This window comes from Macrotis lagotis, chromosome 5, assembly GCF_037893015.1.
Source record: "Macrotis lagotis isolate mMagLag1 chromosome 5, bilby.v1.9.chrom.fasta, whole genome shotgun sequence".
Classification (NCBI taxonomy): Eukaryota; Metazoa; Chordata; class Mammalia; order Peramelemorphia; family Peramelidae; genus Macrotis; species Macrotis lagotis.
Window position 1 is genome coordinate 219078561 of NC_133662.1, and position 23926 is coordinate 219102486.

At 33.8% G+C, this 23926-nt stretch overlaps 1 protein-coding gene across 2 annotated transcripts in view; it reads right to left on the minus strand.

The window, feature by feature from the left end:
- Positions 1–23926, minus strand: part of TRIM33 (tripartite motif containing 33) — a 150028-nt gene that overhangs the window by 78068 nt on the left and 48034 nt on the right. For both annotated transcript variants that reach the window (XM_074188492.1, XM_074188491.1), the window contains exon 2: positions 15571–15689. In XM_074188492.1, the coding sequence (XP_074044593.1) occupies positions 15571–15689 (119 nt within the window). The remainder of the gene's footprint in view (positions 1–15570; positions 15690–23926) is intronic.

Below are 23926 nucleotides of genomic sequence, written 5' to 3' on the forward strand. Positions count from 1 at the left end.
TTATCATTATTAGAGATCAAAGAGGGAGTCTAATTAGACAAAGCCTGGTATTTAGTTATGTCCTGATGATCTTAAGGAAAACAATGAAAAAGGGAAAAAGAACACACTAGGGGAAGAAGGGAAAGGAAAATTAAGAGAAAATTATCTCATCTAATTAGGGAATACAAGTGGTTTTTATACAAACATGGAAGGAGGAGGGGAAACAGGTGACACTTCAATTGAACAAGTTAAAGGAAGAACTTATATATACATGTGACTGCTGCCATGCGCATACACATGCACACACATCACACCAAGCTATATTTTCATTTATTAGGGAAATCAGAAAGATAACAAGAAAAATTAAGTAGAAGGTATGTGAGAAGGCAGATTTTTATTGAGAAAACACAACACAAGCACGCACGCACACACATACGTCATTCACTTGCCCCATGTCCAAGAGAACTTATGCTGGGTCAGCCCTCTAGTAGGGCAAACTGAAGCTGCTATACCTCTGACTGAACACCTCTACTCAAGCACATCCACTAGGTGTATCAGATAAGAATCTTGACTTTTCATAATGAAGAGTAGGAGGAAAATGAAGACATCAAGCTGAAAATAATTGACTGCAAAAGGGAAAAGTAGCTGAAAAAAAGTTGGGATAGATCTCATATTTGGTTCTCAGGGCAAGAACACAGGCCAGTTATCCTACTCAAGGAAGCTAATTTCTGACTCAGGAGTTCTTGTATCAAAAGCTAAAATGGAGGGGACAAGCTGTGAAATCCATACAATGGAGCTGGCATATACACAAATAACATTAAGAGAAAAAACACAAATAAAGCAAAAGAGGATTTTTTTTAGGTTTTTGCAAGGCAAATGGGGTTAAGTGGCTTGCTCAAGGCCACACAGCTATTATTAAGTGTCTGAGGCCACATTTGAACTCAGGTACTCCTGACTCCAGGGCCAGTGCTCTATCCACAGCGCCACCTAGTCACCCCCTAAAAGAGGATTTTTTAAAAAAAGGGAAATAAGCAAATCTGCAAAGAGAAATCAAAATATAGCATATACTTTAATGAAAATGAATTAATATGTGATCAAGGACAGAATCCTACAGATTCCCAAAAAGGAACAAGAGATATCAGAAAGGTTAAACACAGAAAATAAAATTCACAAGAGATCCAGAATAAATTTAGGTTAGAAATTAAGAACTCTAAAGAAGAAAGTCAAAGGTTATTAATGCAGAACTGAAAAACAATTAGAAACTAGAAAAGAATGGAATGTGTAATGGAGAATCTTTATCAATAGATTTAGAAGACAAAAAGAATAAAAAGGGCAAAAATGTAAAAGAAACACACTAATATTTAAGTGTCTACTTTGTAGCAGGCATGGTGTTAAACATTATGATAAAAAGGCAAAAACAGTCCCAGTTTTCAGGGAGCTAATGGGAGATACAATATATTAATCAACTACTTACAAAGGAGGATAAATAGCAAATAATTGTCCAAGAAAAGTACTAGAACTGCAATATGAGGAAAGACTTCTTGTAGATGGGAGGGTTTTTTGGCTAAAACTTGAAGGAAGCTAGGAGGCAGAGATAAGGAGCATTCTAGACACAGGAGCTAAGTCCATGAAAATGTCTAAAGTCAGGAGATAGAAGACCTTGTTTAAGGAATACCCACAAGTTCAGTGTTCAAGGATTATGTCCCAGGGATCGAAAAAGGAAGAATCCTGGAAAGGGATGGGGCTAAGAGAAAAAATGCTGACAGTTCATGAATTTTACATTTAAAGCTACTGAAGTTTGTTGAATTGAGGGATGAGGATAAATTCAGACCTATGCTTTAGGAAGATGTATTTTGTCAACAGAGTAGGATTAACTGGAATGGGAAGAGTCTTGAGGCAGGGAGATTAACTGGAAGGCTCCTGAAATAAAAAAGGTATGAGGTGATACAGGTCTGCATAACTCAAGAGGATAAAAAGAGAAAGCTGGTATACTAAAATAAACCAATGTCAACACTAAAAATGAACCAGTAACAAAATAAAATTATATGCATATCTTAAGCTTTGTGCTGTGAAATATATAAAAAGAGAGATAATATATAGAGATAATATATAGATAGACAATAATAGCTCTTTCAACATGCCCAGGAGTTCACAAAAAAGACAGAACTTGGAAGAGACAGATCATCAAGATACTCCTGAACTAGGTAAACAGAACTAAAGTCAACAGCTGAATATTTAGCAATTATGCCCCAGAAGTCCAGAAAACCACATGTACCTGAGTAAACACTAGAAGACTAGAGAACTTTGACTGGGGATTAATTAGTGGGTCTAGAAAACAGCAGCACTCCAACCAGAAAACTACAACAGCCTAACCAAAAATGTACCAGGAAGGTTGGAAAGCTTTGGAACAGGGATGCTGAAACCTGCTAGAAGTCTCAGTTTAAATACAAAGGTAGAAGGAAGTAGCAGGAGGTGAAAATTGCAACAGGGTGAAATAGGGTTTGATGGCCCAAGTCTATAAAACAAAAGAAGGCAATGTCTGAGGAGAGATATGAATAAACAGAAAGTATATTCTAGAAATGATCCAGAAGAGATTAGTTTCATGAAAGACAAATAGAGGGGGAGTTGGGGGGGGGGGGTAGATTATTAGAATTCCAAGAGAGGCTGGAAGAAATAAAACAGATTAAAAAATAGTATTATAGGTGAAATAAGAAGCCTCTAGAGAATGAGAAGAAATAGATTAAATTAGCTTAAAATTTTTTCACATGGTAGACTTCCTAAAAATTAGAACAGAATAAATAAAATCCAGATATTTTATAAGACATGACATACTAAAAACAAAATCAAAAGACAAAAAATATCAAGGAAAATGCTATTGATTATCAACTAAACTGACTTTAAGAATCATTAAGCTGCATATGAAAACCATGACCAAAAAAACCTAAAACAAACCTGAATGCTCTATTTTAAGAAATCATAAATGCAAATTTTCCAGATCAATTAGAATCAGAAAATTTACCAGTGACATAAAAAAACTTAGAGCTTAGTAAAACTAAAAATACAAACATAAAAATCAAAGGAAACCCAAAAATGTAAATACATTTGACCTTTTAGAAAGAGCTAAAGGAATATTAATTACTAACATTTTAATGTAGGTGAGGACACAAATGACCCTTCAGAATATTAATACCAAAGTGTCAATGGGAAGTTAAATTAAGACAAATATAGGGCCAAGTGCAGCTTTTTTCCGTTTGCTGATTTTATTAAGAAAAAAAGGAAGGGGGGGGGGATTATACTGGGAAGAAACAAAAGAAGGAAAAAGTTAACAAATACTGTGCATAAAAAAAAAGATATGCAATCAAAGAGGAAGAGGACAAGGGGCCAGATTAAACCTCTCAGCAATTCAGGTGCCAGAACTGATGCTCTACTTAGTACTGACACCTGATGAGCATATCTTATTAAGCTTAGAATTTACACTCATATTATCAAGCATCTCTGGAGGCAGAGATTACAGGTGTGTGCCACTATGGTCGGCAATGATAATAGTATTTGTAATAGAGAAACCTTAACAATAAAACCAGGGGCAAAACAATGTTAGGGCAGTGAGGTGGATAGAGTGCCAGGTCTAGAGTCAGAAGATTCATTTACCTGAGTTCAAATCTGAGCTCAGACACTTACAGAAGTATGACCCTGGGCCAAGTCACTTAACCCTACCCTATTGCCTCAGTTTCCTCATCTGTCATGAGTTGGAGAAGGAAATGGCAAACTACTCCAGTATCTTTGCCAAGAAAACCAAAATGGCGGTCACAAAGAGTCAGACATAACTTAACTAAAACAACAAAACTAATGTAGGCAACTTCACCAATATTATTTACTGGCTATAACAAAACACTAAACTGAGGGAGGGAATAGGAATAAGCAAAGAGAAAGGAAAAATTAACCTTTTTCACAGATAACATAATGGTCTACTAGATTCAATTAAAAATTAATTGAAACAATAATGTCTATAAAGTACCTGAAGATAAAATAAATCATCAGCATTCCATGAGATATTATGCAAAAATTCACCAAGAGATATAAAAATTTCATTCAAAATATTTAAAATGTCTGGGAATCAAGTACTATATCAATTTAACTATAAAATATTCTTTATAAAGTAAAACCTAAATAATTGAAAAGATAGCAAAACTGGTCATGATTCAATGTCAATATATAAAAAATTACAGTGCTATCTAAATAAATTTACTTGTTCAATGCCATAACAAGTTATTTTACAGTACTGACAAAAAAAATAAAAAGATCAAGAATCTCAAGGGAAATAATAACAACAACTAACATTTAGATAGCTCTTACTACATATCAGCCATTGGCAAAATTGATAATGGGAAAAATGGGAAGAAAGGTTTAAAATAACTAGATCTGAAATTATTTTATAGAAAAGTAAGCATTTAAAATATTCTGTTCTGGTTAAAAAGTAGAAAAAACAATCACTGGAGCAGATGTTCATAAGACCCAGAAAAAAAAAAAAGGCAGCACCAATCCATCAAGAAACATTTATTGAGCACAGGTAAATATGGAATGCTTCACTAAGGGTTGCGGACATAAAGCATGTCAAACACATGTAACCTAGACAAAAGTTTTTGACCAACCAATCAACACCCATTATCTATGCACCAAGTACCCTGCCCCAAGGAGCATACAATCTGAGGAAATAATTTATAGCTCAATATAAACAAAGCAACTCTACACAAGATAATAGAAGACACTAGAATGAAGGATGGACAAGGAAGGCTTCTTATAACAAAGGTAATCTCAGTGAGGATTAAAAGGAAACCAGAATGCAATAGTCAAGGCAGAGTAAACAAAGGTTCCTGGCACAAGGAAGAGTAAGAGAAAAATATGGGAAAGAAGAAACCAAGTGTCTTCTTTGTGGAACAACCAGGACACTGGTGTCAATGGATTGAAGAGTCATGTTAGTCAGGAAGGTGTTAGGGGTAGGTTTATAAAGGGCTTTGAATGTCACAAACAGAAAATGGGGTATTTGATCTAGGAGACAAGAGAAAACTATTAAAACTGAATGATTAGGGGCCTTAGGAAAATCACTTTGGTGACAGAATAGAGGATAGACTGGAGTCAAAGATATGACTTGAGGCCACTTAAGAGATATGAGGTGATCCAGGCCTGAATGATAAAGATGGTAGGTATTTTAAAGAGATATTCCAAGAGTGAAATCAATAGGACTTGGCAACAGATTAGATATGGTTGGTCAGAAATAGTGAGAAATTCAGAATGAATTCTAAGTTGCAAACCTGAGGAACAGGAGAATGGTGCTGCCCTTTACATTAATAAAGAGATGGTAGGAAGGGGGTTTGAGGGGAAAGATGAGTTCAAGCTGTCTACTGGACACCCAGTTCACTTTTTTTTTTTTAGATTTTTCAAGGCAATGGGGATAAGTGGCTTGCCCAAGGCCACACAACTAGGTAATTATTAAGTGTCTGAGGTCAAATTTGAACCCAGGTACTCCTGACTACAAGGCCAGTGCTCTATCCACTGTGCCACCTAGCCGCCCCACCCAGTTCACTTTAAAATGCTTCAACTGAACTAAAATGCAATTGGAGACATAAGATTGGAGCTTACTTAGCAAAGAGTTTGGGGGAGATAATGGAGATTTAAGAATCTTCAGTATAAAGATGAAATCACCAAGATAAATAGCATAGAGGGAGAAGGAAAGAGGGTCCAGAACAGAACGTGAGGGGCAGTCACAATCAGAGGTCATGAACTGGAAGAGGATGCAGCCAAGGAAACAGAAGTGTTCAGATAGATAGGATGAAAAACAGGCAAGAGTAATATCCTAAAAAAATGGAGAGAAGAGAATAACCAAAAAGTGTCAAAGGCTGCAGAGTGGTCTGGGAGAGTGAGGAATTAAGAAAAAGGTCATTGGATTTGGCAAGTTCAGAGATCAGAAGTGTAACTTTGGAGAAAGCAACTTGTGAAATAAGGTCACATGCTGATTGTAAGGGATTAAAAACAAAATGGAAGAAGAGGGTAGACTACTGTTTTGAGGAGTGTAGTTACAAAGGGCAGAACAGATACAGGACAATAATGGAGATGGAAGGATAAAGTGAAAGTTTTGTCAATTTGGGAAACCATGGACATATTTATAGGCAATAGGGAATGAGAAGCAGAGAGGAAAAGATTAAAAATAAGTGAGAAGGGATGATAGAGTGGGCAACCTGTTTGAGGAAGATGGGGTGCATGGGATCACTTAAACAAGTAAAGGGGTTAGCCTTGGTAAGAATTAGAGCCACTTCATCATGTGAGACAGAGGCGAAGGAGAGAGGAGCAGAAGGCACCTGGAGTAATAAAAGGTTAGGTAGAAGGGAGAAGAGGGATTTCAGGACCAGTGATCTTAATTTCTTTTTGAAATATGAGGCAAGAGTCCCAACTGAGAGACTTGGGGGACAGGTATTCAGGGAAAGTTTGAGGAGAGATAAAAAGGTTTGGAAGAGTCATTGTGCAGAATAAAATTATGAGTTAATGAGGGAGGTACAATAGGACTACCTAGCAATATTAAGGGTCTAGTTGACATTGTGTAACATAAATTTGTAGTGGATCCAATCAGAACAGTTAATAAAAAAGATACAGAATTAAAGGAGATTAGGTTAAGACTAAACATGACAAGTATCAAATAGATATAAGACCTATGTAACAAAACATCACACCATAAATAAATTAGAAACAAAGAATAGAGCATGAGCTTCATTAAGAGATGATAAAATAAACATATGATAAAATGAATAATTACATAAAATGGCAAAAACAAAATCAATGCCATAAGAATTTTAAAGAAAAGAGCTAATAAATCTGTCTCAAATTTAATTGATAAAGGTTTAAAATCAAATTTAAAATTTGATAAAAGGTTTAAACATCCCCTAAAAAATAGGAGATTGCTATAAATACACGAGGAGAAATAGAAAAATCATAAGTGGTATATAATCTAATATTCTTTAATTTGGAATTAATATTTCTAATTTAAAATTGGTCTATAAATCCCTGAGGTCTACAAATCTGGAATGTAGGTATGGTTTCTGACCTTTCTAGTCAAGAATTGTATCCTTATCAATAGAAACCTAAAAGACTGGTGAACACTGCCTCTCCATCTCATCAACCCATTTCCTCTTATTGAAATGTATACTTATAAATTGAGTTTTTACAGCAATGGAAAGACAATGAGCTAAAAATGCTGATTTTAGTGGGACTTGATCTGTGTTCCCAGAATAGGATACAAGGGCCTTCCATCTATTTCTTATCTGTTTTGTACAATGGAACAGACTTTGCAAAACAAACTACAGAAGTTATTTGTTAAGATCTGTGACATCTCTATAAAAGATATGAAACCTGATTGGATGGCCACTAAATTTTTATGATTCTTTGCAAATAAGAGAAATGAGTAGTAAGTAAATGAGTAGTAAGTAAAGAAGTAAACAAGGAAGATTGATCCAGATGACAAAAAAGGAAAATGACAAAGGCTTTCAGGAGAAACAAGAACCAACAAACTGCTACACAATTGGTGGAATTTTAAAGTGGTCAAAATATTTTGGAAAATAATTTGGAAAAGTGATTAAAAAAATCATTAAATTGTATAATCTTTGATTCAGTTAATTAATACCTCCATTAGGTTTACATGACAGATGACATAAGAACATATAAATACAGGCGTGCATGTGCATACATATACATGTATACATGCAAATTTAAAGAGAAAGAATTCTTGTATTTTAAAAAATATTAATAGTAACATTTTTGTTATAGCAAATTATTGGGGGGGGGACACAGGTACCTATCAGTACAATGAAGATAGAAATAAGATCAAATTTCACATCTTACATGAGTGCTTTTGTAGTAACAAAATAATAAGTTAAGACCCATCAATTGAGTAATAGCTCAACAAATTGAGGAACATGAATATAAGGAAATAATACCATGCTGATGTACTAGAAATTGATACAAAGTAAAGAAAAAGGAGAAAAAATGAACACACACACACACACATACACAAAATGATTACAATAATGTAACTATAATTAACAAAAGAACAATGGAACATGAATGATGTAATATTATAATGCCAGATTGTTTTAATGTTCTGCTAAATTATATTTTTTCCCTCTTGTAATTCTTTGTAATCCTATCTGGGAAGATGTGGGGATAGGAATATACTGGTAAATCCAAGAGACATAAAAACAAAAGGTAATAAAAATTATTTTTAAAGAAAAAGTAATTAGTAACTTTGGGCAGAGCAGCTTTAAATGAAGGATAAATCTGGAAGTCAAGTGGCAAGGGATTAAAAAAATGAGACAATTGAAGATGGCGACAAGAACTGATTGTGTCTTAGGCGCTCTCTCATAAAACTTACAAACTAAGGACTCTAAACTTTCAAGAGACAGAACCCACAGAGGGACCCAATGAGGCAGTTCTCCTACTCAAGGTAACCTGGAAAAGAGCAGAAAGGCTCTGCTTCCCCGGGGTTGGAGGGGTGGCCCACCAGAGTGGGCCTCCAGGAGGCACCCCCAGGGCGCTGGGAGCCACAGCTCACAGCAGCAGAGGAGCAGAGGTCCCCCTGCTGTTCCCCCAGGTTTTGCCCTGTGCTCCTCTAAATCATTACTGATTAGAGAAATGCAAATTAAAGTATCTCTGAGGTACTACCTCACACCTCTCAGACTGGCCAATATGACTAGAAAGGACAATGATCAATGTTGGAAGGGATGTGGGAAATCTGGGACACTAATACATTGCTGGTGGAGCTGTAAACTCATCCAACCTTCTGGAGAGTAATATGAAATTATACCCACAAGGCAATAAAACTGCACATATCTTTTGATCCAGCAATATCATTACTGGGTCTATACCCTGAAGAGATGATGAAAAAGGGTAAAAACATCACTTGTACAAAAATATTCATAGCAGCTCTGTTTGTGGTGGCATAGAATTGGAAATTGGGTGAATGTACATCAATTGGGGAATGGCTGAACAAATTGTGGTATATGTACATTATGGAACACTACTCTTGTATTAGAAATCAGGAGGAATGGGAATTCAGAGAAACCTGGAAGGATTTGCATGAACTTATGCTGAGCAAGATGAGCAGAACCAGAAGAACATTGTACCCCCTAACAGCAACATGGGGGTGAGGATCAATCTTACTGAACTTGCTCATTCCATCAGTGCACAATCAGGGACAATTTTGAGGTATCTGCGATGAATACCATCTGTATCCAGAGAAAGAACTGTGGAGTTTGAACAAAGACTAAAGAACTTTAATTAAAAAAAAACACACTATTACCTTAATATGTAATTTTGCTATCTCTTATACTTCCCCCCCCCCCCCTTAAGGATATGATAGCTCTCTCAACATATTCAATTTAGATCAATATATACCATGGAAACAACATAAAGACTATAACAGATTGCCTTTTGTAGGGGGTGGGGGGAGGGAAGCGAGATTAGGGGGAAAAATCATAAAATTCAAAAATAAATTAAGTAATTAATAATTTTTTAAAAAATTAAAAAGAAAAATAAATTATCTACTTGTCAGTCAAAAAAATAAAAGTAGTGAAAAGATTTGCTCACTCCATCAGTGCAATAATAAGGGACAATTTTGGGGGGGGGGGGTCTCTGATAGAGAATATCATCAGTATCCAGCCAAATCTGTGGTGTTTGAGCAAAGATTCAAAGATTATTATGCTCAATTTTTAAAAAAAAGATGTCTTAAGCATTACATAATTTTGCTATCCCTAAATATTTTCTTTCTTCCTTATGGATATATTTGTTCTTTAAACAAATTCAATTGATCTATGCATATCATAGAAACAATGTAAAGACTATCAGATTGCCATCTATTGGGGGGGAGGGGGTTGCAAAGCTCAAAATCATGCCAAAAAATTTATTGGTAGAAACTACTATTGTATATAATTGGAAAACAAATAAAATATTTATATTTAAAAAAAGTGAGAGGAGTAGCAATTAAGGCAATGGATGTAGAGAGCTATTGTCTATGAAAGGAAAGAGATAATTTGCTCAGCAGAAAGGTCAAGTGAGACTATGCTAAAGAAGAAAGATGTGATGCCAAGAAGCAGAGACTAAGGGAAAAAGAAATTAAAGATTACAGAAATGTTGGGGAGTGGGGGAAAAGAACAATTCTTTGGAAAAGGAAGAAGCCATTGAAAACAAGGGTTAATGTAGTTTAGTTGACCTTAAAGAGCATATTATCTAATTTTCAAAGGGTAAAGTTAGAGGTAAGGATTTCACTCATTTTCAAGACTGATAATCTTAACCCTCAAAGACTATTTTGAAATGTTAAGTAGGGGGAAAATTCACCTAAAGGTTGAGTGGATTTTCTCTGTAAAGCTGAGCAGAAAACAACTTAAACCATTAATTGGCCCTGAGCTCTTTTCAAGTTGCTAACATGCTTACTTTTTAGATTTCACCTGTCTCCTGACTTTCAAATATCTGACTGTTTTTTTTTTCAACAAAAATGCTTGGAAGTCATCATTTGTACTGAAACTCCATTTCCTTGCCCCTGTAGGATTTGACTGCTTTGCAGAATAGGCTATTTTTCTCCCCCTTTTAGATCTATTTCTTTAGCATTTTGACATTCCACATTCCAAGCTTTATTTTGTTTTCATCAATAGGCAGTATTGACTTTTGCTAACAACCAATCTCTTTTATACTATGGCTTCCTTTTTCTAGATCTGTGAGTTCTTAAGTTTGACCATCATGGCTATTTTAAATTTGGAGTTTCCTTTAGTTGGATACTTATGAATGCGTAGATCTGATTTTAATATCTGAGGGGGTTTTTTTTGCATTAATGTGGTTTTTCCAGTGAGTCCATGAATCTAAAATTCTCTCTTGTCAATCTGCTTTCAGGTTGGCTGCTTCTGATAGCATGATTTGCTTAAAATGATCTTCTAATTTTAAGTTTTTTTGTTTTAACCTTTTTTAATATGTTATTGAAATAATGATTTCTGTATGTTCCGTTCTATTTTGTCAAGGTTTTCACTGTCCCAGATGCTATTTTATTTAAATTACAAGTCTTATTTAAATTTCTTTTTAAAATTTTACTTAAATTATTTAATTATTTAAATTACTTTCTCCTGAAACTCTTCATTCATTTCTCCCATCTTTTCTTGGAGTCAATATGGCTATTGCATTATTTATTCCAAGATCCTTTTTTAAATTAAATATTCTATTTTTTCCAAATATATGCAAAAACAATTTTAAACATTATCTTGAATTTTGACTTCCAAATTCTCTACTTCCATCCATCCCTCCTTCATTGAGAAGACAAGCAATCTGGTATAGATTTGTCATGCAAAATACATTTCCATATTATTCAAGTTATGAAAGAAAACTCAGACAAAACAAACCAAGAAATTAAGAAAGCTTTAAAAAAGTTTACTTCAATCTACATTCAAATTCCAATCAGTTCTCTCTACAGAAATGGATAACATTTCTCATCATAAATACTTTGTAACTATCTTGGATCATAATATTGTTGGGAAATAGCTACATCATAATAATGTATTGTTAATGGAGTTGAGAACTGATCCAACCACCCTGGAGAGCAATTTGGAACTTTGCCCAAAGGGAAATAAAACTGTGCAGACAATATGTGCACAGATCCCTGACTCTTATTTCTTATCCAGCATTACTAGATTGTTTTGTTTACCACTTTGTAACAGAGTTGAATCAGGTACAGCTAAGCCACCTCCCTTCACTGTTTATGGACTTTGTTAATAAAATATAGAAATGCTGACGAATTATATGGTTTACTTTATGTCCTGCAACTTTGTCAAACTAGGTTAATCAATTCTTAAGGATTCTCTAAGTAGATCACCATATCATCCACAAACAGTTTTGTTTCATCACACTGCTTATTATAATTCATTCAATTTGTTTTCTTTATCTTATTGCAATAGCTAGCATTTCTGGCAAAAGATTGAGTAACAGTGGTGAGAACAAGCTTCCCTGCTTCATTCCTCATCTTACTCTTAAAACTTGTTGCTTATCCCCATAACATCATTGACAGATAGTACTCATCATTTTAAGGAAAATTCCATTTTCCCCTATGTTTTCTAGTGTTTTTAAAGAGTGCTGCATTTTAGCAAAAGTTTTTCTCCATCTATTCAGATAATATTATGATTTCTAATGGTTTTGTTATTAATTTGGGCAATTACAAAGTGGAAAGCATTTTGGCAGAAACTAGATATTGGCAAATATCTCCTAGTCTATAGCAAGATAGGTTCCAGTTATTTTTCCTAATATTGAATAAGTCTTGGTATTACTGGTACAAACTCCGCCTTGCTGCTGTGTGTGATCATTTGTGATATATTGCTGTAATCTCCTTGCTGATATTTTACTTAAAATTTGATCTAAAAATATTCATTAGGGAAATTACTCTATAGTTTTTCTTGATTTTTGTTCTTATTGGTTTAAGGCATTACCATCAGTTTTAACATAAAAGAAACTTGGTAGGACTTTTTATTTTCCTTATACAGAATTGGAATTTAATTCTTATTTAATTCTATGGTAGAATTCACTTGGAAATCCATTTGATCCTTGGGATTTTTTCTAAGGGAGCTCAATGGTGGCTTTTTAAATCTTTTTCTAATCTAATTATTTTATTATTTTATTTCTTCTTCAAATTACCCAATGGTTCATCTGTTTTATTGATATTTTTTCTTAAACCAGCTCCCAGTTTTATTTATTTTCAGTTCAATGGTTTTCTTACTCTCCTTTGATTTTCAGAATTTCCACTTTGGTGTTAAATTGGAGATTTGGGGCTTGTTCTTATTCTAGTTTTTTAATTGTGTATCTAATTCAATGATTTGCTCTTTCATTACTTTATTGACTTTAGAGATATAAATTTCCCCTAAAGATGGCTTTGGTTGCATTCCATTATCCTAAATTTCTATTCCTAATTACTGTAGAATTATTTGCTTATGAAATTTTGGATATCTTAACCTGAGGTATTTCCTCATAGTATTACAAATTTTCTTTTCACCCCTGACTATACTATCAACTATAGATCAATAAAAGGTCTCCTTGCAGTTTCTTTTTAACATTTTTTAAACTATACAATTGTATAAGTTACTGTCATCATGTTCTATGGGAACCACAGAAGCAAAAAAAAGTCCAGAGTTAAGCAGCAGAATTCTGTACTGGAACCAGACTATTTATTTCACTTCCATACTCCTGGTTGGAACAGCCACACCCAGACCCTATCTATTGTCACCCCTTCCTCAATCCCAAACTAGAAATTAAATATGGCCCTAATAACCTACCAACATTAGTGGATGGAATGATTCTACTGTGGTTTTGTACTAAAACAGTATACCAGAGTAACTCTTTTTTTGTCATATTTCTAAAGGGCTTGGAGGTATTAGGGATTAAAGTTTCCTAAATACTGACCTTTAGAAAAAAGTCCTGTTCTCTTCATCATGCTCCCACTTTCAGCTGGAGTGAGTTTAAAGAGAATCCCTTTAACTGGTTTGGATTCTTAGATTTTAACCAACAAAAATGAAATTTTGTCATATATTTGAGATTTCCTCACTGGTAAAACTGGGAAAGAACTTGAACTCATTATGTACTGTTTTTTAATTCAGTTTTTCTCCCCCAATAATATTGATTTTCTTTCTCTCCCTCAAATCTTCAACCCCATTGAGAAAAAGAAAACAGAAAAACAAGACCTTTGAAACAAACATTCAGAGTTAAGCAACACAAATTCTCACACTGGCCAAGACCAAAAACTAGGCTCATTCTATTAATTAAATCATCTCTGTCAGGAGGCAATTAGCATTTCTCAAAATTACTCCTCTGAAATCATCATTGATCAATACATGGTTCAGACATGTGTAGCTGTTCCTTTAAACAATTTATAACTATAATATATAATAATTACATAAATAATTTGTTATAATTGTTATAATATAAAATATTCTCTTGGTTCTACTCTTTTGAAAATTCAAATATTAAATAAATATTTCTAAATATTTTCTTAAAGACTTCTTTTTTCTTAATTAAAATTTTATTTTATTTTTCAAATTATAAGCTATGGCAGTTTTTCAATATTTATTCATTTGCAACTTTATGAATTACACATTTTTCTACTCTCCCTTCCCCTTCCCAATGGCGGCAAACATCTTGGTAAAAGTTGAAGTAGGTGCGGCTAGGTGGCGCAGTGAATAGAGCACCAGTCCTGGAGTGAGGAGTACCTGAGTTCAAATCCAGCCTCAGACACTTAATAATTACCTAGTTGTGTGGCCTTGGGCAAGCCACTTAACCCACTGCCTTGCAAATAAATAAATAAATAAGCCTTAAAAAAAAGTTGAATGTGTACATTTTTATTTAACATATTTACATCAGTCATTTCATGAAAAAGGAATTAAAACCAAGGGAAAAGAAAGAAAACCATGAGATAAGAAGGAAAACTTTGAGAAATTTTTGAAAAATGAACATAGTGTGCATTCAGATTTTGTGTTTCTTTTTCTAGATATAAATGGTGCTGTCCATAGCAGATCTCTTGGGATTGTCCTTGATCTCTAACTGCTAAGAGGAGCTGCATCTGTTGTAAGTTGAGTATTTCATAAAGTTGCTCTTAACATGTACAATGTTCTCTTGGTTCTGCTCCCTTCACTCAACATTAGTTCATGTAATTTTTTTCTGTGCTTTTCTAAAATTTGACCACTCATGATTTCTTATAGAATAGTACTCCGTAACACTGATATACTATAACTTGCTCAGCCATTCTCCAATTGATGAATATACCCTCAATTTCCAATTTGTACCACTAAAAGAGCTGCTAGAAATATTTAACATGTGAGACTTTTCTCAGTTTTAACTGGATATAGGTCTAGTATTTGTATTCCTGGGTCAAAGTATATGATCAGTTTTATTGTAGCCTTAATTCTAAGAGATTATATGTTCTTACTCATGAAACCAACTTCATCCAAAATAGTCAATCTTTACCCTCTGGTTGAGAATTGATTATTTCTCTCTTGTATTAATAACTAATAACTGAACAGATCGAGGTTTTTCCTTTTATTTACTTCCTCATCCAGAAGTCAACTAGTGGTGGGAAATCTCTTTAAAGATAATGCAAGAAATTCTAAGTTTAGGCTAATGGATGGATCAAGAAAAGTCTGGGAAAATGTGCATTCTTCCTTTTGTCAGACAAATGATAAGGAAATTGATGTCTTTTTGAACAAGACATGGATATCTCAAGAGTCTCATTAGAAATAGCCCAGGCCCTCATTGAAACATTCATTCTCTCATTAAATGTTAACCACTCAGAGTTGATTATCACCCCTCAGGAATACCCAGTCTTCCAAGTATATATAAACTGTAAGTCTACCACCATAAAGAGTCTTTAACATTCAAGAGTGTTACTGACCTTTTTTGTTAATCGATAAACATACAAGTCTTATTAATAAAATGATTAAATTATCCAGAAATTATGGCTCTAGAACTTTGCAAACATCAGTGTTCAAAAATGGGGGGGGGGGGGGACAGAAATAAAGTAATTAACCTTACCTGTTCAGATTTTTCATCAGAGCTGCTAGGTGCCTCCGATGTATCTTTCACAAAGTAATTATCAACAAGATCAATCTGTCTGCATTCCTGGCGGCATATTGGACATCGTATTACTCCAACTACAAAAGATAATGAAACGATTGCATTAAATATGCTACAATATGAACATATTTCATTATAACCATGTAGATATAGTTGCTTATTGTGTTAACAGAAACCCAAAGTAGTTCCAATAGATACACTCTTATATCTAAAGTATTAAAGAGGCAAGGCGTTACTAAAATAAAATGGTTGATAATATTATAATTTGTCAAAGAATGTCACTTGATGGAAATTACAGAAAGCTCATTATGAAGAACCATGATGTTTGTTCTTTCCCAAACTGAACTAAAAATACCTAAGTGATTAAGAAATTATTACTGTCTTGCTCTTGCTCTGCCACTCAAAGGTACTATTAAAGACAGAGGAGTAAGTCAGAAATTTCCAAGGCTCTCCAGATTTCTTCCACAAAAAGACAGAAAATCATCATTAAATGTAAGTAAAGCAACAAAAATAACAGGGTAAAGCAGTTTTATCCTAAGACAACTTAAGAAGACCTCATGAAAGACTAAGGGCTGAGGATTGACCTAAGTGAAGTGTAAACACCTCACCAGTGACTCCAGTGAAACTACAAAGAGCAAGGTCTGAGAACAGCTCCTCCAGAAGCAGATGAAGCCTCAAGAAATTTCAACTCAATTTTTACCTCACTCAGAGTATCAGAATTATCATCTCATAAAGTTTCATCTATAAAACAAACGATTGCTGACTGAGGAAGATTGAAGGACTCCTCTCCCTTCTAACCCACCTCACTTCCAATTTCTGGCCACCAGGCCTAGTGGTGCTGACCAAACTTGACCAGACAGCTATGTCACAGGAAGAAAAAACTAACACTAGTTAGTGCTGAACTGCAGAGAATAAGAACATTTCCAGCAGTGTGACTGGGAGAGAAGTGCCTGAGGTTGGGTTTCTGGACAAAATTCAGAAAATAGCAGACAGGAGGTCTTAAGATCTGGGGCAACATTACCCACAACTAAGATCAAAACTTGATTATAATATTAAGCTTCTAAAAATAAAACAAAAGAAGAAGAAAAGTAAGTAAGGGAAAAAAGAAAACAATCTGAAAAAGACAGTGAGGTTAAAAAACCTACTTCTTCCCCAAAGAGTAATAGTAATAAAAGTAGTCACAAGTCCAAAGACAGTTCTTGGGAGAACTTAAAAAAAATTCAAAAAGCAAATAAAGAGAAATGAAAGAAAAATTAGGGAAAAAATAAAAAGCAATTCAAGAAAATTATGAAAATAAAAAATAACTGGAAGAGGTCCAAAAATCTTAAGAAAATAATTCCCTGAAAGATAGAACTGAACAAGAAGAATTGAATATCATAAGACACTCAAAAACAAAAAATAAAGCTAAAAAAAATGGGAAGAGAATCTGAAACATCTTATTAGAAAAACTGATCTAGGGGCGGCTAGGTGGAGCAGTGGATAGAGCACCAGCCCTGGAAGGAGTCCCTGAGTTCAAATCCAGCTTCAGACACTTAATAATTACCTAGTTGTGTGGCCTTGGGCAAGCCACTTAACCCCATTGCCTAGCAAAAACTAAAAATAATAACAAATAAATAAATAAATGACTAAATAAGCAAAGAAAGAAAGAAAGAAAAGAAAAACTGATTTGAAGAATGGGTAGAGGAGAGACATTATAAGAATTGTTATACTACCTGAAAATTATAATTAAAAATATCTGGATACAATACAACAAGAAACTATTAAGGAAAATTGCCCTGAATTTCCAGGACAAGAGAGTAAAGTAGAAAAAGATAAAAATCTAGCATTCACCACCTGAAAAAAGCAATCCCTGGAAGAAAATTTACAGGAATATCATAGCCAAATTTCAAAATCCCATGTAAGGAGAAAATATTGAAAGCAACAAGGAAAAAACCAATTTAAATAATATAAGATAGAATCAGGATTTCACAAGACCCAGCAATTTTTACACTAAAAATCTGTGATCACTGCATCTTGAAGAACAAAAGACCTTGGGTTTTAACCAAGAATTATTTAACCAGCAAGTTATATTCAAGAATATAATCTTGAACTGAAAACAAATGGACATTTGATAAACTGCATTGTGTGACAAAAATTAAATATAAAAGGAAAATATTAAAGATTAAGGTCAAAGTATCTACTTATTATATGTGAAAATGTTATCAGGATTCTTAAAATTATCATCATCAGTAACTTAATTTGAAAAAAATGGCTGAACTGTATAGGACAGGATAATTCTAAATTGGGTAGAAAAAGTTAAAAAGGAGCAATTATCTTGGGGAAAATGGTGCCTGAGTTCAAATGTAGCTTCAGACATTTAATAATTATCTAGCTCTGTGGTCCTGGGCAAGTCACTTAACCCCATTGCCTTAGGGAAAAAAAATAAAAAAATAAAAATGGGGCCTGAAAGGAAGAACTGAAAAAGAGGAAGCAGATTGGGGGTTAGAGGGGCTGATAATATTGTATCCTTTCTGTCATCTAGGTTCAAGAGAAACAAAGTAGGCAGGAAGAAGGGCGGAGAAGTCTGGAGAGGTGAAAGAACTAGAAGACAGAGTAGAGGAAGGGACTTTTATTTAGAAAGGTGAATAGATTAAGATTGAAGAGGGTAGGGGGAGAAAATAAGATAATAGACTGGGTAAAAAGAGAGTTTGAGAATAACAATGAATAAAAATAAGATGGAGGGAAATTCACAAATAGTATTTATAACTTTGAATGTGAATGGGATGAACTCATCCACAAAACAGAAAAGGACAAAAGAATGAATTAAAAAAATCAGAATCCAATAATATGCTGTTTCTCAGAAACATTCAAAAATAACACCTACACACAAGAGTTAAAATCAAGGGCAGGAACAGAATTTATTATGCGTCAGCTGAAGCAAAAAAGGCAGGGAAGGCAATTTTGATCTTGGACAAACTTATGGCTAGAATAAGAATTAATTTTAAAAAATAAAAAGAATAACTACATCTTGACAAAAGGTATCATATATAATTAAACAATGTCAATACTGAATCTATATACCAGAAAATACTATAGCATCTAAAAGTTTAAAGTAATATTTTACACCTTTCACATTGTCATTCTTCCCTTCAATTATTTTAGCCAAATATTGGAGGGGATGTGGAAAAATTGGAGATTAGGGGAAAAATTGACAATAATGAAAAGGATTGTTGCAAAGAAACTAGGGAAGACTTGTTTGAATTAAGACAGATTGAACTAGAACTTGAAACTAGTTCAAGCTAGAACACGTTCCAATACTATAATAACAGTCAAACTCTGAAAGTTGTAGGAACTCTGATAAATGCAATAACCAACTATAATTCCAGAAAACTAATGAAAAAAATTAATAAAAGACTACCTACCTCTTGATAGAGAGGTGATGAATTCAGAATGAAGAATGAGATGGGGGGTGGGGGAAGAGGAGGATTTAAAGATTTGTTTTCTTTAACTACATGCATATATCAGATTTTGTTTTTCTTGGCTTTCTCAATGTGAATAGGGAGAGGGGCATATAAGGAAAAGAAGGTATATGTTCATTTGAAAATAAAAATAATTAAAAAAAGAATTCACTACTAACTGGGCTTGTAATCTCTTCTAATATGGAAACTAAGCTGGCAAATTGCGTGAACTTGGGGATTCTAAGCTGTGGTGAGCAGTGTCAGGGAGATATCAGCATTAAAACTAATAATACTATGATGAGTTGGAGGAGAGAAAGAACAGAACCAAGCTACCTAAGGAGAACTGAACTGAACAAATGATTTTCAATCAGAAATGCATTGGGTTAAAGCACATGAGTGTCTATTGTACTTTTAGTCTGGATGAGATAGGATACCCAGTCCTTTGGACCAAGGATTCAACTGAAAGAAGATTTCAGGGAGATCAAAGATAAAACAGATAATTCCAATACATAGGGGCAGCTAGGTGGTGCAGTGGATAAAGCACTGGGCCCTGGAGTCAGGAGTGCCTGGGTTCAAATGCGGTCTCAGACACTTAATAATTACCTAGCTGTGTGGCCTTGGGTAAGCCACTTAACCCCATTTGCCTTACAAAAACCTAAAAAAAAAAAAAAAAAAATTCCAATACATATAAAAATATTTATAGAAATCCTATTTGTAGTAGCAAAGAACAGAAAAACAGTAGATATTCATCAAATGAAGAATGGATAAATAACCTATGATACATAAATGAAATGCAATTTTCCTGGGCTACAAAAGAAAAAATCAATCTGAAGGATATAGGATGCTATGGAAAGACATGAAATGATAGAAGAATCATGAAGACAATATATAAAATGACTAGAATAATGCAAATTGAAAGAAAAACAACAAAAGAAAGAAAACTAATGCAGTAAAGCTATAATAATAATGAACATGCTTGATCCCAAAGAGATAAGGTATCTCATCCAGTTTCCTTGCATAGATGAGTGATTATGGGTTTGGAAAATAGCATGTCAGGCTTTTTCAATGTTGGCCAATTTTGCTGAAATTTCTTTTTTCTTAAAGCCTTTTTTATAAGGCATATAGGATATACTGGGGTATACAAAATGTTAATAAAAACAAAACAAATAAAAACATTATCAATAACTTTTGATGAGAGGGTACTCCAAGTGACTGATTCCAGAAGTTAGAATTCAAAGGACTGAGAAGCAAAAGGACAGTAGAGGAAATAAGTTTGGATAGCTTTTTTAAAATGTCTATAAAAAGGATAAGATATAAGATGATATTTAAGAGAGCACAGAGCAGTAGAGAAGATGAAGTATGGTGTTTTGCAACAAAATCCTCCTTAGAGTATTCAAAAGTGATGAGAAAGAGTCCCATAGGATAAGAAGGTATAATTGGGCAAGAAATATTCCTCCTAGGAGTAGATAATACAGATCCATATTTTCCAGACTTAATGCAAAAGTTTACCTTATCAAGACTCAAAAAATAAGTTAAATTTAAAATGAAATCATTTATATGAGCCAGGTATAAAATTTGTTTCCTCAGATATAGGTATGCTTTTTATAATCTATGCATAAGGCTTGCTCAGCTTGTGTAACTTTTCCATATGTACTCCAATCAGTTTTCCAAACATTTAACATGCAAAGACTTTCTTCTGATATCACAAAAGAATGAGAAAGTATTTTGGTAGTCCAGCTTCCAAACCTGCTATTACAAAGTCATCAGTTTGCCTTCCCTTTCTATCATATATATCTTATTGATAACATCTTTGACTAACATTTCCCATGTGAGCTGCAAGCACCCTGCAATTATCCACTGACCTACATATAATATTCACTTTTAGTTTCTGGGAGATTATTTTATTCTATGGCTTGCTGCCAATTAGCAACAACAGTAGTATGTGCACCTGGCTCTTCATGATACAAAGCATGGTCCCTATTAGAGAAAGCTATGCCACATCCACAGGTAATTTTTATTTATATTTTATTTATATTAATTTATATTTTATATTTTTATTTTTTAAAAAAGCATAATGACTACATTAGAAAGGTACAAAGTGCTGTGGTAGTTAAAATTCTGGGAAAATTTATTACTGACTTTCAGAGTTGTGGTAGGGTGGGAGAATCAAGGAATTTTTTTCATAAAGTAGGGAATTAGGCTTATTATGAAAGATAGATATTTAACCAGAAGAAAGCAGGAGGACGATAATCCAGACATTGAAACAATGTGAACAATGACATCAGAAATCAAACTATATTCAAAGGGGGAAAAAATAGTTCAGCAATTTAGCTTCCTGGAAAACAAGAGGCAACAAAGACCTCAAAACAAGGACTGAACAATATAATATTTAAACCACTTCAAAAAGTCAAAGAGGATAAGCTTATTCATGAACTCAGTGATAGTTTTCAATAAAATGGAATGGTGATGAGAAAAATGTTGATGATAAGAAAGAATAAGTATTAAAAACTTTTTCTAAAAGTTTATCAGTGAAGATAGAAAATAAGAAATACAAAATCACACTAAGAAGAGGAACAAGAAAGTTTTTGTTTATTTTTATCCTGGTAGAGACCTTAATATATGTACAACATACCAGATTTCAACAAATATTATGAAGTCATAATCATCGACACAATCTGGTCCTGGATAAGAAATACGACTGGTGATCAGGGAAATAAATTAGGTACCCCAAACATAATGGTAAATGGCCATAGCAATTTAAATGTTTGATAAACCCAAATATCTAACTTTTGGGACAAGAACTCACTATTTGATAAAACTGTTGGGAAAATGGAAAAGTCTGGTAGAAACCAGGTACAGACCAAGATCTCATACCATACCCATGGTTACATGATTTAGCTATGAGGAGTGAGACTATGAGAAAATCAGGGGAGCATGGAATAGTTTACTTGTCAGATCTGGTAATTTTAGAACCAAAGAAGAGATAGAGAATATGACAAAATATAAAAATTAATAAACAAAAACTAATGCAACCAAGACTAGAAGGAAAACAAAAAGCTGGAGGGGAAAGTTTCCCAGCAAGTTTCTCAGATAAAGGCTTCATTTTTCAAATTCAAACTGAAACAATTCAAAATCATCATGACCATGTGCATATTTTGTTGAGCAATTATATACAACTCTTGACTGGTTCCTATGAAGCATGAGAAGTTATTACAGTTTGACAACCTGTCATCAATATGGTTCCAAAATGTTGTAAGGGTCAGAAACTCACTAGGAAATTTGAAAATCAAATCCCAATAGACTGGCAGAGGCGTGAGCAATATTCTCTCTACAATGCATTGAAATAGCTCTCTGGTTTCTGTTTCCCTGTAATCATACCTTTGTAATCTGTTATGTAATCACATGGCCAAGAGGTTACCAATATTTACACTGATGCAGCAATATATTGGGCTGTTTGAAAACAATGATTGCTGGGCATATACAACATAAGGCATTTGAAAACTTTCAGATCACCACAATCTTCTATAGAAAACTTCTCGTGGCAGTTTTGTTTTCTGATTTAAACTTATCCTTTACAGATACATTTACAAATGAATTGGTTGGCAACAAAGGTCACAGAGCCAATGGGAAATTAGAAGACAGTGAGGACAAAAGATTCTTTCCTTAAAAAAATTAGATTTGATATGAACATTGATAAAAATGAATATATATACAATTTAACTTTAAATACATTTATAATTTAATATTATGTATATATCATTAATGAGTAGAAAAGCAAATAATTTACATTGAAGGGAGCACCTGGGTGGTATAGTCTATAGAGAACTCTGACCCTGGAGCCAGAAGGATCTGAGTTCAAATCCAGACTCAGACACTTAATACTTAGCTGGCTGAGCTTGGTCAACCCCACTGCCTTTGCAAAAAAAAAAAAAATTACATTGTAATATTTTTCAATGCTTGAGTGGCTAAAAGTTAAAAATTTACATCTTTAATCATGGCAACTTTTTAACTCTCATTCCATTTTTACCACATATTTCTTTGCATGAGACAACATTTTCACTCTATTCTTATTTTAAATCAAAATAAAAAATTCAATGCAGTACTAGATTTAAGCCTGCATTTATCTAGCATTAATTCAAATACAGAAAATCCCTGTCCCAACATTTAAAGTTACCTTATCCATGATTAGAGTATTATAACTAAACATCTTCTAAATCATATATTGTTTCAGTTGGTTAGCCTATCAATAAACATATTAAGTGATAACTATGTGTCAGTCACTATGGTAAGTACTGGGGGGGGGGGGGAGAGACAGGAGAGAGGAAAGAAAAGAAACAGAGACAGAAACAGAAACAGAGAGAGATTCTTGCCTTTAAGGAGTTCGAAGTCTAATGAGGGAACTAAGTAAAAAAAAAAATTTGAAATGGGTAGGTTGGTAGGCCAAGTACTACCTTTGATTTAAGACATTAAGACAATAAATGACCTCTCACACATTTGAGTATATCTTTCAAAAGAGGATTTTGAAAAAGTAGAGATGAGAATCCCATAGAAGAATAAATTGTTAAAGTCTGTTCTACTCTCATACAAATGAGGTCAATGATATGTCATAATGAAAACTGAGAAAATAAAATTGATTTTATTCTGTAATTGATTACACGTTGAATCACTATCAACATGTTATTTAACTACAGTTTGAAAGTTGAGCTTTGCTGTAAATTAGAGTGGAGTTTTTCCTGAGTTAAAGTTTAATTTCCCTGCTAATAGCTATTTTATTTCTGTGCCAAGGAAATCTGCAATCCTTGAAGGATGCAGGTGGCTGTCATTCAAGAAAAGTTTGTTTTCTCTGTTCTTACTAACAAGTCATACCAGTGGACATC